General features: G+C 51.3%; 3 protein-coding genes across 15 annotated transcripts in view; all 3 read right to left on the bottom strand.

Moving 5' to 3' along the window:
• Positions 1 to 11,344, bottom strand: part of GCN1 (GCN1, eIF2 alpha kinase activator homolog) — a 40,621-nt gene extending 29,277 nt beyond the window's left edge. For 2 of the 3 annotated variants that reach the window (XM_015275397.4, XM_015275398.4), the window contains exons 1-18: positions 11,318 to 11,344; positions 9,431 to 9,533; positions 8,811 to 8,874; positions 8,107 to 8,238; positions 7,044 to 7,152; positions 6,254 to 6,352; positions 6,029 to 6,163; positions 5,484 to 5,552; positions 5,289 to 5,397; positions 4,809 to 4,883; positions 4,442 to 4,570; positions 4,164 to 4,214; positions 3,689 to 3,787; positions 3,240 to 3,413; positions 2,416 to 2,568; positions 1,573 to 1,665; positions 676 to 751; positions 362 to 521 (exon numbers count right to left, since the gene is read on the bottom strand). In XM_015275397.4, the coding sequence (XP_015130883.2) occupies positions 362 to 521; positions 676 to 751; positions 1,573 to 1,665; positions 2,416 to 2,568; positions 3,240 to 3,413; positions 3,689 to 3,787; positions 4,164 to 4,214; positions 4,442 to 4,570; positions 4,809 to 4,883; positions 5,289 to 5,397; positions 5,484 to 5,552; positions 6,029 to 6,163; positions 6,254 to 6,352; positions 7,044 to 7,152; positions 8,107 to 8,238; positions 8,811 to 8,874; positions 9,431 to 9,533; positions 11,318 to 11,335 (1,848 nt within the window). In that variant the 5' untranslated portion in view covers positions 11,336 to 11,344. Of the gene's footprint in view, positions 1 to 361; positions 522 to 675; positions 752 to 1,572; positions 1,666 to 2,415; positions 2,569 to 3,239; positions 3,414 to 3,688; positions 3,788 to 4,163; positions 4,215 to 4,441; positions 4,571 to 4,808; positions 4,884 to 5,288; positions 5,398 to 5,483; positions 5,553 to 6,028; positions 6,164 to 6,253; positions 6,353 to 7,043; positions 7,153 to 8,106; positions 8,239 to 8,810; positions 8,875 to 9,430; positions 9,534 to 9,917 lie in introns of all 3 variants that reach the window. The other variant, XM_046901403.1, reaches the window with a different exon arrangement.
• Positions 11,345 to 11,585: 241 nt separating this feature from the next.
• RPLP0 (ribosomal protein lateral stalk subunit P0) lies at positions 11,586 to 14,245 on the bottom strand. Its single transcript, NM_204987.2, is given in 8 exon segments — positions 11,586 to 11,792; positions 11,938 to 12,078; positions 12,506 to 12,691; positions 13,041 to 13,187; positions 13,458 to 13,545; positions 13,624 to 13,799; positions 13,975 to 14,078; positions 14,228 to 14,245. Coding segments are annotated over 7 exon segments (951 nt in total). The 5' UTR covers positions 14,029 to 14,078; positions 14,228 to 14,245; the 3' UTR covers positions 11,586 to 11,633.
• Positions 14,246 to 14,535: 290 nt separating this feature from the next.
• Positions 14,536 to 17,408, bottom strand: part of PXN (transforming growth factor beta 1 induced transcript 1) — a 42,224-nt gene continuing 39,351 nt past the window's right edge. For 10 of the 11 annotated variants that reach the window (XM_046901102.1, XM_015275211.4, XM_046901099.1 and 7 more), the window contains one exon: positions 14,536 to 16,324. In XM_046901102.1, the coding sequence (XP_046757058.1) occupies positions 16,058 to 16,324 (267 nt within the window). In that variant the 3' untranslated portion in view covers positions 14,536 to 16,057. The remainder of the gene's footprint in view (positions 16,325 to 17,408) is intronic. The other variant, NM_204984.2, reaches the window with a different exon arrangement.

The raw sequence follows: 17,408 nt of genomic DNA, 5'->3' as shown, positions 1-17,408 counted from the left end.
AAAAGTTAAACAGTTGGCTAGAATATGTTAAACTCTGCTGTCTCCTTGTACTCAGTATCCTTCAAAAATACTTTATTCAGGCTGTATCTGTAACACAAGACTGTTTATGAAGTCTAATTTTTAGTACCTAATTAATGCATCTCAATCTATTTAGCACGGTGACATTGTGCTAGTTTGTTCAGTGGTATCACACAATGTTTTTCTTTTTCTTTTCTTTTTCTTATTTTTTTTAAACAAAGCTGGAACGGCACCATTTTCCTAGCACACTGTATTTCAATGCTAACAGCAAACCTAGGGTAGGGAGCTGATCAGCAGCAGCATACAAACAGCTAAGAAGGGACTAGGCTTCTTGACTACTCACCTTATGAGAGCTGAGAACCACTTTTAGCTCCTCTAAGAGCCCGTAGGCCAGTTTGTACCCTCCCAGAGAGGACAAAAGCTTCCTAACTGTCTGATGGGCCTGTCTTCGAACGTGCCAGGTCCGACTCAGCAGCACTGCAACAAGGGCACGGTGATACTGCCTGAAAATGGAGCAACAAACAGCTTTAGCAACAGGACACAAAAGCACAAAGCATTCAGCGTTCCGTACAAAGTCCCAGGCCCACCCTCTCCACCACCTGCATTAACATTCAGGAATCAGACACAGATCAGTAGCAGCAAGTGCACTCTACATACTGGATTTTACTCTCGGGGAGCCGCTGTGCATGGTCCAAGAGGAGGCGCTCTGTCAGCTGCAGCACAGTGCACATTGCTGGGGGAACAAACAAACATTTAAAGCAGCCTGTGATTTCATAAGGAAGCAGATTATTTTTTTTTTAACCTGAGAATGAACAAATAGCAAGCAGGACACATTCAAATAACTGTCCAAAATGAGCCTCTACATAAGCCTTTCTCAGTGAAGCTAGAGATAAGTCCAGCTCAGATCTGACAAGACTGGAAACAGAACTGTGAGCTAACAGAAATGCAGTTAGCTTCATTCCAGCAGAATCCCACTGACCAGTATGAGATGCCTGTTTCTGTGTAAGTAAACAGAGCAAACCAAATAATCATCATCCAGTTCACTGCATCAGTACTGTCAACTCCTAAGCACTACTGAAACACCTACAGTGACAATAAAACGTGTAATGAATTTATATGAAAGTGCATAATGCTATGTGAAATGTAGTCGTGGTATTTTATCTCATACCATCAGCTGAGCTTCTACTATCATTAGCCCTTTGGTTTGTATATCAATACTCAATCATATCATAAGGGAAGGAACAGAAAGCCCTGAAACATAGAGCAGGTTATAAGCCATACTAAGTAAGGTACAGCTGACTTTTGACATTCAAGGCATCAAGTACCTTGGGGATGTTCACATTAGCTGGATATTTTTGCTCACTATTAACCAATAACAAATCATGACAATGCTTACTCACAGAATATCAGCATTAATTTTTGGAGCTAAAACAGTAAAGGAGTAATACAAAAGTTTCCAAGGCTTAGAGAACAGAGCTAACTACAACAGTAGCTCTTTAAGTACCAGGTCATAGAATTAAATAGTAGCTGGATGTATAATAACTGACAATTTACCTTCCTCTGAAGCAGACTGCAAGAACTTCTCAGAGGTAAAAATTTGTTTTTTCTCATCTAGGATCAGCTGCCAGAAGCCACTCAGCTTAGACTCTGGTAGGAAAGAGCAGATGTCTGTTAAGGACTTACCAAAACAAGTAAGAGCTTACCAGGGTACATAAAATACAGTTCATTTTTTTCTCCTGACATTACTGAAGCTATTTCTAGCTTCGCTTGTCTTCAGTATAAAGCTTCTCATTTCTCATTTGGAACTATAAACATGTCTAAAAAATATTTGCAGAAAAAAGAGGTATTTATGGTATCTCTACAGTAAGCTCGTGAAATGTAAAATCTGTTTCACCTCAACCTTTCATAAGACAAGCCCTTCTAAAAAAGAAGAAAAGAAGGAAGTTGATGTCTGTCATTTCATAGACAGAACACATCTGGATTTTATATCCTGGCAGATGTATGAATTCAGTTCTTATAACATGCTCAGATCTGGTCCTGCTGTTTTCCAAAAATGGTTTGTAAAACATACGACACAAATGACAAGCAAGTAACACTTTTAATGCAATCGTGTCCTAGCGTGTAAGGTCTGGGTGCATTTTCTGTCAGAAAGAGAAATGCTGCCCCAAGTGAATGAATGGATGCTGCAATTTGCAAGGCCACGGAAATTCATCACTGACATCACCAGGAGAGATCAAGAATACACCCTTCCCTGGTTTAGCAAAGGGCAGTGATTCTCTACACAGAAGCAGTACACCAATTCAGGAATGGCATCTCATGCACACAGTCAAAAAAAAAAGAATGTTATTCTTCAGAACCTGTTGATATTGGATTCTGCTGGATGTTTTGTCACCTTACCAGTTTGTCCCTCAATTACAGACATCCTGCAGATCAACAAAGCTGCAGCAACCCCTTCTGTTACCATGGGAATCTGAGTACTTTGAGATGCTGCTTTTTCTACTGTCTGGATCAGCATCGGTAGCAAGTCCATTGCCTGTAATAACGTGTCACCTGAAGAGACAGAACAAGGCAAACTGCAAAACATGGTCCTTCACACGTTACACCAAAGATACCAATGGTTCTTCCTTTGCAAGATGCAAGAAGAAAACTACACACATACAGAGAAGACCCTGAATCTCCCAGAATATCTCCCCATCACTGCTATAATTAGACTTTAACTGTGAAGGTGAGAACAACTTTAGCCCTTTTGTCACAGATAAAATGGCCTCATCCCAACAGAATTTCTATTCACAGGATGAAAATGTCAATTCAGTGACATAAAAGGAAGTAGTTTAAAGTCAAACTTCCCATAATTTGAAGACTACATTTCTTTAAGAGAACAAAAGTACATTCCTGGCAAGCTACAACCATCTGTCCCATCTCAAATGGTCACAAGCCAAGGAATCTCACTGATCTGAGACCCTCACTTCCCAGGAAACTGAGCTAGCTGTTCCTGATATTTCCAGGAGCAACTCTTCACATGATATTAAAAGAAAGAAAAAAGATGCTGCAATTTTGTACATTGGAGTATTTGTGGATGACATTTTTGCTATAAGCTTGTAAGAGCTTACAGAATCTTTCTTAACCCACACAGCCATCTACTTATATTAACAAGTACAAAAGTTGATTACTTTTCTCTTAAGCCACACAGTCAAGTGAATTAGCAACAGCTGCAGCCTTACCTTTGAAAGAGGCTAGCATGCACTGCAGGTAGGCATGCCTCACAGCTGAAGTAGAGGTTTTAAGGCCAAATGCTTTCTTTAGCCATTCCACCATCTTCTTAGGGACTTCAGTGGTGAAGCGAACGCACCACAGAGCCAGGACAGAGACTGCATGAACCAACGTGCCTTCATGGACTAGGAAGTAACACAGCACCCACATCAGTACAGTAAATGCATAAAACACAGGAACAGAGAAAACAGAAAGCAGGTAACAATGCTGGGGAGAGGAAGGAAATGAATGCACATGCTTCTAGCAGACACAGCACTGCCTCCACAGGGCTACTCAATAAAACAGTGCAATGGATTTTATAACACAACAGGCAACAATCAGGATTTCTCTTGAATAACAGGCCACACAAAATGAGATAAAAGGAGCTTAGCAAACCCAAAACAAAGGCAAAAGATTTCACCTTCTTGCTGCAGAAAAGGGATGAAAAGCTCAGCCACGGTTCCAGCCAGAGCTTGGCTAGATGATCCAGAAACCACATGGTGACTAAGGCTGCCAATCCCTGAAGGAAAGACTTGTCTTATTAATGCCCAAACTACAAGCAGCCACTGCAACATCTCAAAACAATCACATTTCAGTCTTTGCACAAACATCTCTCTCTCTCACTGCTACGTCTGGATGCCAAATTCACCACCAACCAACACTTGTCTTCAGCCCTGTCTTCATTTTTACACAGGATACAGTCACCTTCCTTGCAGCAAACATTTTAACTTATGAGCTTATGAGAGACAGTCAAGAATTTGCCTGCAGTATCCAGTACTCTCTATGGCATTAACTATGGCTAATTCAGAATAACCATGCAAGGCTCAAAACTTCCCCATTCAGCCACCTGGTGGATCTGTTCCACTCGAGAAGCTGCTTTCTTTTAGGATCCTCACCTGAAAGGACGCTCATCTTCTGCGCAACAACTGTCAGCTTCCCCTCTGAGCCTGTCAACAACAAACAAACAGGTGACAGCTGACTTACAGACAATGGCCACGTGCTACACCAATACACAATCTTCTCTGAAATACAAATGCTAGCTTTGTTACCCCTATCCTGGCTAAGCAACCCTTATCACACAGACAACCAAAACGAACAGAAAATAAAATAACAAAACTCCCTGAAAGCAACAAACCTTTGCTCACCTCTACTGCTTGATCTAGAATTTACTCACCCCCTAAGATGGCAAAAAGGTGTCTGCTCAGGGATTCCACGGCTGAAGGATCACTACACTGTCGAGCCAAATTCTTTAATGCGACAACTGCTTCATCCATGAGCTGCACACTGTTGGATTTCAGGTGACCTAAAACATGATGCACAAACTAAGAGCTCCTTACTACAAACTGCATAAAATCAGTGAGACCAGGACATATCTTTACATGTAACCTTATATATTAAGTTATATTACCAAGTTTTAGTATTGTCCTCCCACCCAAATAAACCAGTCTCGTTACCAGTAATCCAGTTGTTATAGATACAGCCAAAAAGATGAAGAAAGCCTTATTTTGAATTCATCATTCCCTCCAAAATTAAGCACTTACCAGCCAGTCCTTTCACAATGTCCAGAGCATACTGGCTAAGATCCAGGTTAACAGACAAGAGCAAGCAAGAGATTGCTGAAGACAGAAGAAATAATGTCACATTATATTGTGTTAAGTAAGTGATTTTAGCTTTTTAATACATCTTTCCACACAGTACACATCAAGAGCAGACAGGGCCAGTAGGGATGAAAAACACCAAAACTGATGGCCCAATCAACAGATTCATTCAGGATTATTCTTAGCACTCAGCTGTGAAATTCTATCCTCAGCACAAACAGTAGCTATCACATACCCAGACACTCGGAATAACACCACAAATGTCACTTCTCCACACCCAGACCTCAGACACCAGACAATCCTCCTGTCTATGCTCACAGGCCCACAAGCGTAGTCCAGAGGGATGCACACCCCTCACAGCTCCAGAACTCTGAGGAACTGTTCGTGCACTCTGGCAGAGCGATGTACAGTGATGACACTCACTTTCAATTACATTCTCAGGGCTCCGTAGCAAGGATTTCTGCAGAGTTGGCAACAGTAAGTCTTTGAATTCAGCGTGAGAGATATATCGAAGAAGTGGAGAGCAGCTGTCCTGCAAAGGGAACAAAGTGCTGAGCACAGCAGCACACACTGCACGTAGGACAAAAGTATAAACAGTCCTGAAGGAGTATGTCTCACCAGCACATGCTTCTGAGGCTTTGTCTTGCTCATCAGGATGGTCTTCACGTAGAAATCCAGAAGAGCACTCTGAACAAGCAAAAATACCAATGACAGCCACAACACAACCTACACAGCTCTCTGCACACCACTGGCCAGGCTCAACACTTCATTCCACTTTGCTCTGGAAGACAGCCCTATCCACTAAGCAGAAGCTTTGTTTTCATCCTCACATAAGATAGTTGAGCAGAGATCAGTGCTGCCTGCTGTACATGCCAGCCCAACATTCAAAACCCACTGACAGCCACATAGCAGCCTTCAATTCCTACAACCAGGGAGAAGGCTGCACTGTTGGCAATCTGTGTAAAAGCACAGACTCACATATCTGGTACCTCCTTTATAAACCCATTCCACTGCTTTACCCAGATGTGCATTCCTACTGAATCGATAGATAATGAAACCAGATAATGAAACTCTGCTTCCTCATGACAAAAAGCAATGCTACTTATTACCCACTTCCCCCCCCAAAAAAAGGTTAAAACAAAACAGGAATACAGCAGCTTTACCTTGTGGCGTTTAATAATATCAGTCTCTTTCTGAGCTGTGCAAAACTGCACCACAAGTCCCAGCATTGCAGCATAGCTCTGGTTTGGTTCAAGACCAAGAATGGCAGATAGGTACTGATCCACCAGATCTTGGTTCTGATGAGGGACAAAGAAAAAAAAAAAAGCAAATTAACGCAACAGAAACTAGAATTGCTACTGAATAAAGCTAGATGAAGTATACATCACCTCTTTCCAAAGTCGGTTCAGTTTCTTCACTGCTCCAACCACTGCCTGCTTATGAGAGCCTCCCAAGACTTCCAAAAGAAGTAAACATTGAACCTCCACCTGCCAAGGGAAAGAGCCGAGAACGCCCTCATGGGCCTGCTTCTCACAGAGCTCGTGTCACACCAGAAATGTCAGATGCCAGTGATCAACTCCACCTGCTTACAAAGAAGTCCTTGGGCCGTTTCAGCTCTTCAAACAGGAAAAATGAGAAGCTGCCACTGTTTTCAACCTACATGTACCACTTTGCAGAACTGTGTGTAACAGTTCTAGAAACCCCGACTATGAAACCAACAATTATATCAAGTTACATCTCTTTAAAGTGTATGCCAACTACATTCCAAGATGCTATGAGTGTGGTCCCAGCAACAGATTATCAAAGAAGGCAGAAAGAAAGCAAAAGGCAACTTAACACGTGACTGAGTATCACAGGCAAGGCAGGGAGGCACAAGGAGTTGACAGCACGTTTCAGACGGCACCTTGGAGGCACCACTGGCACAGCCTAATCTAGAAACACAGGTGCACACCATTGTGTGCAGAGCATGTGCAAGACTGCCCCATCTCTTGCCTTCTCCAGAAGAACAGGAGAGATCAAAATCCACCAGAAAGCAAAGAAAATTATCCTACAAACCCAGTTTTTAATGCGACGCTGTTAGTCACGTTCAGAATTATTTGCAGTGTTTCATCAAATTGAAGACACAATACTGAAGTCCTCATCTCCAAAGGGTATTTCTACAAACCAAAAAGAACCTACCAGTTTTTTCCAGGTTTCTCCCTGTCTCTTGTCAGGTGTTGGAAAGACTGTCCGTACCAGCAGGCATGTCCAGGAGAGTGCCAGCAGGGCTGCAGATCCACTGCTCTTACTGTTGTGGAAACAGAAGACAGTGGTAAATCTACAGCTCCTGGTACATCCATTACACCTACTAATCCAGAACCAGAGCATCTACACCAAGACAAAACACCACCTCATCAGCAAAACTATTCTATAGCAAAAAAAAAAAATGCAGCTAAATTGTTGGTTTTTAGAAGAAATAACTGGTGCTCATAAGCCCTGATGAGGTTTGCTTGCTGTGCTTTGGCTCACGTTTAACACTCAGAACCTCTGATCAGCACAAAAGAGGCCAAATCTCACCTGCTGGGAATGAAGAGATCTTTTCCTGATCTTTCCAGAAGCGTTACAGAAAGGAGATACACACTTTGCCAACTGAGACTGCCCAAAAAGTAACTCAAGATTGCTCATCTGCTGCTCATCTTTACTTCAACAGCCATAGATGCCAAATCATTTCTCAGCTTGCATTCCTTCCCAGCACACTGCTCAGCTCTGATTTATGCCAATTCTCCTCTCCTTCCTACACTTCAGGTGGCAGAAGTCACTTCTCAGCTCCCCGAGGATCCCACCCCATTTTGATCTCTCTCTAAGTGAGATAAGGTAGCAACTATTCTCACGCACAATGCAAAGCACCCCGACACAGCCACCTGAAGGGTAAATACTGTAACCCTGCAGACCTTTAAACCCAGATCAGGTATTTTTGTAAAAGCTACACCTCTGCTCAGCCAGAAGGCAGGAGGTGGATGGAGAAGATGCATTCAGAAGACTTCATCCTTATCGCTCCAGACTTTAACGGAAGTAAAACTGTAATTTGGACCAACATCCACCAGCAGTAACACCAAGAAAATCCCTCTGCTTTCACAGAAGATGTGAAAGAGGTAAAACAATAATACACAGTCGCTGCTAACTTAGCCTCTAAACTGCTTTTTAACGACCATTCTGAAAGAACCAGCAATTCAGAAGTGCTTCCACGCAAAGCGCCACGCACCTGGGAGCTCCAGCCTTGCCACTGATCCCCGAAGACTGAAGTGACTGCAGAAGGTTTTTTGCTGTTGCATCTGGCTGGGACTCCGCGAGCTGCTGAAGCGCCAACTGCAGGGCTCTGCGCGACGCCGCGTCGCTGGTGGGAATGGAAAACACAGCTCTGTGGAATTATGAATCCTGCCAACGCGACACGCATTACAACCCTCGCAGCACACGGAGGGCTCTGCTTCCTCATGGCAGCCAACGGTTATTTTATCCTTGCTGTTCCAAGAAGCAGAGAAGGTTCTGGCAGAAAGCTCCGCTCCCTTCTCCAGCTGATAGAAGTTACGTGGAGGCACTCCGGCAGGCTCCAAAGGAACGCACAGGCTCTGAGCAGCTTCTCTTCTGTAACCCTGCCTAAGTGTGTCTAAAGGACACCTCCAGCTCACTTCAGAAGGACAGTGACGTGGAGATGGGCATTCTTGCATCCTGTGGTTCAGTTTGCAAGCCTCAATTTCAAAATCAAAAGCAAAGCACAAAACAAGAGCTGTAAAGCTTTAATGTCAAACCTAACTCGAGAGGATCATTACGAGACATCATCTTTCCACGCCACCAGCACCTACATGGCACTGCAAGGTAACATCTCCAGATGCTCCATGCCTATTTAACTGATAAATGCCTTAACGCTAACAGACTGGATAACACAGCATTCTGCATCAAGTTACTCACCGGTATCGGTGCAGAGTAAGGCAGAAGAGTTTGCAAAGGCCTTTCACTGCACCCTCGGGAAGATCTGCAACAGATTGAATTTCAGAATGTTTCTTTAGAGATCACCGAGGTCTGTAATACACACAGCACACTTTGCAACTGCAATCAGGAGGCCATTTCATCATACACGAAGGTGTTTGCAAGGATCATATTTAGATTTCTCTCTTTTTCACATATTTTATGTGTATTTTTTAAACAAGGACAACGTTGGAGCACACACTATTCCACAGTCACCTTCAGAATATGGGGAAATCAAAAGGATTGTTAAGAATGTTGCTTTCATGAAGACCATCTAAAATCTCTATATGTGTATGAGCTATATGTATAGAAATATTTACATGGGATTATATAAATACGCCACGAATCATTACAAAACCAAGCCAAGAGTCAGAGAGAAATAAGCAATCCATGCTCCCACACAAAGCCCACACCTGGACTTAACTGGGGAGAAAGCACACATTGCAGGTGCTGCCACCCCATGCTCCTAAGATCCACCCCACAACTTTCACACCCACTTTAAACAAAGGACTCCAATACTCCCCTCCGCCCCGGTGACCAAAACAGCCCCCCAACGCTTTTACCTTTCCCAGAAATGCATTTTCCCAGCTCACTGAGGATCTCCCTCCGCTCCTTCACGCTGGCTGTAGTTACCTTCACTGCAAACCGCTTCAGTGTGTCAGATATCTAAAAGCACACACGGATGGGGAAAAGACATCAGGGCGCCTTTGGTGTCCACATACAGAAAAGCACAACCAGCAGCTGCACAACCTCCTATCGACCAGATGCAATCAGCCTAGCAGGGAAAGGCTCACTCAAGAAGCAGCTCCAAAGACTTCCTGTTAAACTGAAGGATGACGGCTTTCTGCTTGCTAACCTACCGTGGCCCCCTTAAGGTTCATTCACCCTTCTAAAAGGACAGAGTGACAGATCAATGCCTGACAGCACAAGGACTTGAGAAGCTGAAGGCCTAGAGATGTGCTATCTCCTAAAGCCCGAGAACCCCTTAAATGGGACTTCTAACTGCTGGGGGCCCATCACAGAGTTAACCACACTTCCCAGAACACCAACCTGTGGTTTCTGTCGTTGGCTGTGAAATCACTTGCAGGGAATCAGGACAAGAATGCACAACTTGCCTTCATTCCCAACCAGGATTAGCAGACACAATCCAGGAGCTTTGCACATTGGACTCATCAGATTAGAAGAACTTATGCCTTGCTATAAAACTCCTCCCTTATGCCACCAACAGCACCCAAGCACAACAAAAAAGCACATCACAGAACTGAATGCCTTTACACGCCTGTGTTACCCTGGCTGTTGTGTTCCTATACACGCAGGCTGCCGGGGCCTGAGACAGCTCTCCAAGTGAGATGTGAGCCTGAGGGAGCCTTCGTGCAGTGTGGATGGTGAGAAAAAACTGGAAGGCAGTTTGTATTCTCAGAGGTGCGTTCCTTCAGCCGCTGAGACTGCTGCAATGAACTTCCAGCTTTACATTCATGCACGAGAAGAGGCTGTGGGCAGCCCGCCCAGGGCTCAGGATCACACCCTGCTGCCCTCTGCATTCAGTTCAATTAAAACAACGGGGCTCCAGGAGGGCTTGTAAAACCCACCTCTCAAACTGAGCAGCTCTCAAGGCAAAACGTTACCGGCTGTGCCACAAAAGGCGTTTCAGAAGCACAGGAAACAGCGATGTGAGGAACGGGAATCGCCTCCGCTCTGCCCAGAGGCTGCTGCCAGCAAAGCCCCCTCCGTGGTGCACGGGAACGGTCCGTCCGGAGGGCATCCCCGGCCCGGCCGCACACCCCGACCCACCGATACGGCCACTGCAGCCGTAAAGGATCTCCTTTAGAAGCCCTCGGCCCCATGAACTCATCCTATGCAAACCAACCGAGCCGCGTTTCCTCGTGCTGCTGAATCAGCAGTGGGGAGATTCGCAGGCGTGAAAAACCAGTTAATTGCGCCGGCAGTCCAGCCGGGCGGCACCACCGAGGGGCTCCGCCGGCAGCGCGCGGATGGGCGGGAGCGGCACCGGCTGCGGTCCGGGCTGCGGCCCTCCGCGCTTCGTGGGACGCCCGAGGCCGTGTCGGAGCGCCGGGCCGCGGGCAGCCCGTGACCGTGAAGCGCCGGGACGCGCCCAGGGAGCAGCGCCGGGCCGCGGGGCCCTCGGGCTCTCCGCTGGGACCCGAACGGCGCGGGGCGCCCCACAGAGGCGCAGAGAACGCCCGGGAGGGACACGGCTCGGCCCCCCCCCCCTCCCCAACTCCCGGCGGCGCTCACGGAGCGGCGGCTCCAGCGCGGCCCCCCCCCCGCCCCGGGTTGACCGCCGCGTCCCGCGGCACCGAGCCGGGCCTCGGGGCGGGGGGTGGGGGGGTGCTGAGAGAGCGCGGTGAGGAGAGGTGCGGTGAGGCCGAGCCGCGCGGATCCCGCCCCACCGCCGGACCGCCGCCGCCACGGGCCCGTCCCGCACCCACCTGCGTGTCGGCCGCCATGGCGCCGCCTGCGCCCCCGGAAGCGCTCCCTCCTTCCGGGGCGGCAGACGCCGCAAGGCACGCCGGGACAGACACGACACCGCGCCGTGCGACCCCGCCCCGCCTGCGGAGGGCGCCCCTCAGCAGCCCAGCCCGCCCCCCTCCCTCCCCCACCTGCAGGGGGCGCCGCACCGCTGCCCCCCCCCCCCCCCCCCCCCCCCCCCCCCACCCCGCCCGCCGGAGCACCGAGCACAGCGCCGGGACACGGACACAGCGTTCGGCACAGAGCTTTATTTGAGGCCGCAGGGCCGGCAGCCCGCTAGTCGAAGAGGCCGAAGCCCATATCCTCATCGGACTCCTCCGATTCCTCCTTCGGCGCCTCCTTGGCCGGGGCGGCGGCAGCAGCGGGTGCAGCCGTTTCAACGACCACCGGAGCAGCGGCCACGAAGGCGGAGGGGTCGGCCAGGAACGCCTTCACCTGCAGAGGGAAACGCAGAGCTCGGGCAAACCACGTGTAGGGCAGGATGGGAGCTCTGCCACCAAAGAGGCCAACGCTCAGCCGTGAGCAGTGGCCCCCAAAAGCACCCGACAGCCCCAGAGCCGCCGGGAAGAGCGGCCGATACCTTTTCAGCCAGCGGGAAGGTGTAGTCGGTCTCCACCGCCACCGCCAGCACCCGCTTGTAGCCATTGACAATGGAGTGGGGCACGGAGGCGATGGTGGGGTACCCGATCTGCAGGCAGACGCTGGCAACGTTACGAACGCCCTGCGGGGGAGAAGTTGGTGTTGGTGTTGGTGCCACCCGGGCTCCGACCAGCAGGCACAGCGCACGGAACGCCCCACGTAACACAGCTCCAGCAACTACACAAGACGTCGCTATCTGAACCACCTCAAGTCTTTTCTGAAGCAGCTTCCAGGTTCCTTATGCGCTTCACTGTCTCAACGCGTTCACCAATCCCACACACACCTCAGTTAATGAAACACATGGTATGTTTTCCCTTGCTTCAGCCACAAAAGCCTACAGAAGGCGCTCCTTGGCCAACTGTTTCTGCGGGACAGCTGGGAGAGCTCCTGGCTCTGCAGCACTGCAGAAGACACCAGAGGTGACACCCCGTCCTGGCACAGGGCCTCCAGTCCCTCTTCTCCCTGCAGTGGAAGAGGTGGACGTAACAAACAGAGGCTGTGGTACTGACCTCCAGGAAACGCTTGTGCAGGGTCTCCTCAGTGATGTCCAGCACTTCAGGGTTGTAAATGCTGCCATTGTCGAAGACCTGCTGGATCACCAGGCCAAAGGAGAAGGGAGAGATGTTCAGCATGTTCAGCAGGGTGGCTTCGCTGGCACCCACTTTGTCTCCGGTCTTAATGAGCTGCACATCACTCTGAGAAAAGAAGAGAAAAACAAGTGAATACACAAAGGTATATCCCTAATGTCAAAAAACAGAACTAATGTAATAGAGGAGCACAATGAAAAGACACTCCAAGTTCACCTCTACAAGCTAAGACCTCACAAGCAACTGCTGCTCACCAGGAGGAAAGCAGTGCCTTAACACGGCTCCCTGCAGTTTATGAATTCCCACAGAAGAGCTTAACCACGCAGCTGGGATCTGATGGAGGAACTTAAACCCACCTCCCCCTCCGCCATAAAACTGAACCTAGCCCAAAATGAAGCAGTCGCACCGCTAATACGGTATTTCATTACAAATGGAATCATCAATCCTTGTTCCTCACCAGAATTTCAATGGTCCCTCTGGAAATCTTTGTGGTGATGCCCAAGGCCTGGAAAAAGGAGGTCTTCTCAGGTCCGAGACCAGTGTTCTGGGCTGGCACAGTCACATCACAGGGAGCAATCGCACCAGCACGGGCAGCTGCCGGCACCTGCAGGAAGAAGAGACAAGAAGATCAGCTGGAGAAGTGCTGACCTCTCGGGTCCCATGGGGCAGCAACAGCCTCGTCCCGATGTGCTCCAGCAGGATGGACGTCACCTGGGCACGCATGAGATAGAACTGAACACTGGTCTGTCACCCGCAGCTGGGGGGCCCGGCTCCCAGCTCCCTGGGGCTCCCACCCACCAGGCAACCCCGACACCTCTGTGTTATCATTAACTCAACAACTCCCAGCCCTGGCACTGTGAGGCCCCCCCCGTACCTTGTTGGCCAGCAGCATGTCCCGGATCTCGGTCAGATCCTCCTTGGTGAACACAAAGCCCACGTTCCCACGGATGTGAGGCAGCAGCCTGGAGGAAAGCAAAGCGCTCAGCCCCGCTGCTCACATCCCCAGCGCAGGGCCCGGGGACGCACGGGGCGGTACGCACTTCTCCAAGGCGGGGTTGTTCTCCAGGTGCCCGCGGATGGCTTTGCGCATCATCGTGTTCTTCCCCATCAGCACCACGGCCTTCCCGCGCAGCGACATGCGGATCTGCTGCATCTGCTTGGAGCCCACGTTGTCCGCTCCCACCACGAAACATTTCGGGTAATCATCCAGCAGTTGCTGCGGCACAGAGAGCACCGTCAGCACCCGCGGAGCTGCGGGGGGGGCACGGCGGCCCCGGATCGCCCCGACGCGTTCGTCACGGCCGGGCGGCGCTCGGCCCCGGCTCGCAGCGCACAGCACCCGCAGGACGCGGCCCGGCCCCGCTCCGCCCGGCCGCCCCAGAGGCACTCACGATGATTTTCATGAAGTAGTTGGACTTCCACGTCGCCCTGTCTTCCCTGGGCATCGCGGCGGTGCTCCAAGGATCGCCCGGCGGGTTTAAAGACGAGCTGTGAGCTGCGAGAAAGGCGCGGTCAGCCGGCCCCGCGCACCGCCCGCTTCCCCGTCCTCCCGGGCCCGGACTCCGCGCTCCCTCCCTGACCCCGACACCCCCGGGGGCGCTCCGGGCCTACAGCCGCCCGGGAGGCGCCGCGCGACGCACCCACCTCCACGAGGGCTCCGGGAAAGAAGGGGCGGAGGGTGGAGCCGCCGCCTTTCATACGGCGGCTCTCGCCCAATCGCAGCGAGCCACGGGAGGGCTCTCGCGCAGCCCATTGGCTACCCGCAACTGCCAATCAGGTCGGATCGCGGCTCCGGTTGGGCGACGCGCCCGCCGCTCACAGGAGCGGCGCCGACGGCGGACGGACCGCACCGCGGCGGAAGGCGCGGGGCGCCCGCGCGCCCCCTGGCGGTCGGAGGAGCGCGCTGCGGCGGAGGGGGCGGCGCTGACGGACAGAGCGGCACCGGCACGGAGTAACGGTACAAACTTTATTGGCGTAACTGCAAGAACTTAAATGGAAGCAAAGCACAGCGAGAGCGTTACATGGCGGCAAGGCGCCGCGGTGCGGCCCGCACGGAGCCGGTTACGCCTTCCGAGGGCGGAAGCTCTCGGCCCTCCCGTTGGCACGCGGCGGCAGCCCCGGCACAGCCCGGCACGGCTCCGCCCCGCGGCCGCTTCGGCCGCCAGGAGCGCGGGCTGCCCGCCCCGCACCGCCCCGCACCGCCCCGCAGCCCGAGCTGCGCCCCGCCGCCCCGCGCGCTGCTCCCGGCACAGCCGGCGGGCGCTGCGTGGAGCGGCGCGGCCCAAAGGCGGCGGTGATAAATCCGCCCCCGCACCGCCCTCAGAAGCACTCCGCGCCCGTTGGGTTTAACGGCGCCGTCAGCGCAGCGCCGAGAGAAAAGTCGCTCTCTTAAAAATCACTTCAAAAACCAATTTCTGTTACAAGAGGATTAAAAGCAAATTAGATACGAATTCAAAACAAAATCAGTGTAGAAATCTTATCAAAGACAGGATACAGTATTCATTCCCATAGTAAAACCGGGCGTGTCGCAGAACAGTCAGTATCAAAGTTATTGCTGTAGCATCTCTTAGGAGCACACGTGGGACGGGAGCGCGGCGAGGGGAAAGGCCGAAGGCTGGCAGCTCTCGTTAGCAAAGAGAGGAAGGAGAAAGAGAAGGTTGTTAGGGCTCGGTTTGCTTCCTGGCTTCTTAAACCCCTTCGCCTCTTTCCCCTCTGACAGATGGACGCTCACACAGCCACTCCTGCCGGGGACGGGCAGTAATGCTGTGCTCTGACTCCCTGCACCCGCACTCCTGCAGGGGGGGCAGCACCCACTGCTTCCCACGTGCTGGGAGGAGGCACGGAGTAACAAACCAGGAGGAACCCACAGAGTAACGCCTTCATTCCTCTTCAAAACAACAACGAAAAAAGTGGTATCGACTCCTTACAGTGTAATGGAACTGGAGAGACCCTTGCAGGGCCGTGGCAGCCTTGCACTGAGGCTCTGAGCCTTAAGTCACGCGTGCCACGTGGCTCGAGGAGCAGAGGCAGGGTGCTGCTGAGGTCGTGGGGTGCCCTCACTGTGCCAGGTGTCAAAACAGAGGGCTGCGCTGTCTGTGAGCGCCAGGGTTTGCCCAGAGCTGACACACAGGCAGAACCCTACATGCAGACGCGGCTCCTGGCAGGAGGGGCTGAGGACAGCCTCCCTGGTGGAGCCCTGGGGCTAAGCTCAGCTGTCAGCCACACACAGACACACCGTAATGAGGGGACCGAGCCTCTCTCTGCTGAGACACAGCAAGGGCATTTCCAGTTTAATGGTCCGTCTCATCTCTGGATCTACTGCCTCTCTGCAGCAGCACTGAGCGCTGCCACCCACCCCCCGCCCGCCCGCCCCCTCCCCTGCCTGGTAAGGTTTCTAAATCACAGTAATGTTCAAAGGGACAGAACTGCCACAAGGGGGGGCAGAAAGATGCTTAGCTCCCATCTATGATGCCTTTAACAGAAGAGTTTGAGAAAGCAGTTCTGACAGTAGGGCTTGTCGTTCTGTTCTTTGAAGGTTCCTTTGTTGAGCTGCTTGAGGCAGAAGGCACAGACAAAGTGTTCGGGGTGAAATTTCTTGCCCATGGCAGTGATGCAGCGTCCCGTGATGGGCTTCTGGCAGCCAGAGCACAGCGAGCCGCGGCGCTCGTGGTAATGCACCTCGCAGTAGGGCTGCCCGTCGTGCTCGAAGAAGCTGCCGTTGATGAACGGTGTGAAACATTCCTGCAGGAGGAGAAAGCAGAAGGGGACAGATTCAGTGATGAGCTGAGGATGCGGGCAGCTCCACAAACCTCCTCCGCTCCGTGGCACAAACCAGCCGCGCTGCAGGCAGTGCGAGTTGCTGCCCTGCATCATCCTGCCGTGCACTGAACCAAACTCCTGTCTGTTGAGAAGAGCTGCCAAGGACAGGTTGAGAGATGGACAGGTACAGCCACAAGCAGGGGAAACAGCCGTGGCCTCCAGCTGGCTTCCCTCGCACGGAGGAAATACAACCAGCTACCAGGCAGGAGGAGGAACACTCCTTCCCTTGGGACAGGACACACTGCAGCACCTTCCTTTCCTTTTAACTCCTAACCTCAGCCCAGCTTCCCCACGGTGGGAAGCAGAGGATGGGGACCAACCAAGGTTTCTTACAGTAAAATGTAATGAATGTGGGGCTGGTTGCAACTGAAAGAAAAAAAAAAGAACATTTTCCAAAGCAGTCTCTCCACAACAGCTGGCATTAGAGAGATGCTTCGCACAGGATCTGGATTCCATTCACTGAACACAGCAGCAGAAGGGCCCAGAGGAGAAGCCAGATCTCCAGAATCCTGGTGTTGCCAGTCCAGACACCAGCCTCTTTCCCACAGAGGAAGCTCAGCTGGACCCCAACACAAACAAGAGCCCAGCAAACAACATGCAGAGCCACAAGTAGCTAAATACTCTCAACACCATGCTCAAACACCATTTGCCTACAGCGAGTCCAACACTTATCCAGCGCAGACAATTAGTCCAATAAACAGCCCCCACCCTCAGCAGGACAGCTGAAAAGTCTCCTCTGCTTTAGCAAAATGGGGAAGAGAATCCTGCCTTGTGTCTGGGAAGACATCAGAGCTAGCCCCACTAAAACAAGCAGCATGGCAGCAGGGAGAAGAAAAGCAGAACTGCATGAAAGAAGCTCAATGCTGGCACAAACAGCCTGGCCCTGCCTGGCCCCACGCAGCCAGCACTGCCATTTTCTGGCTCCGCTCCCCCCACACCGCTGCAGGAGCCAGACAGCACCGGACAGGCAGTGCCAACAGCATGGCGACGGGAAGGGAAGCAGAGC

This window comes from Gallus gallus, chromosome 15 (genome assembly GCF_016699485.2).
Source record: "Gallus gallus isolate bGalGal1 chromosome 15, bGalGal1.mat.broiler.GRCg7b, whole genome shotgun sequence".
Taxonomy (NCBI): Eukaryota; Metazoa; Chordata; class Aves; order Galliformes; family Phasianidae; genus Gallus; species Gallus gallus.
This window is presented reverse-complemented; position numbering and strand designations above follow the sequence as displayed.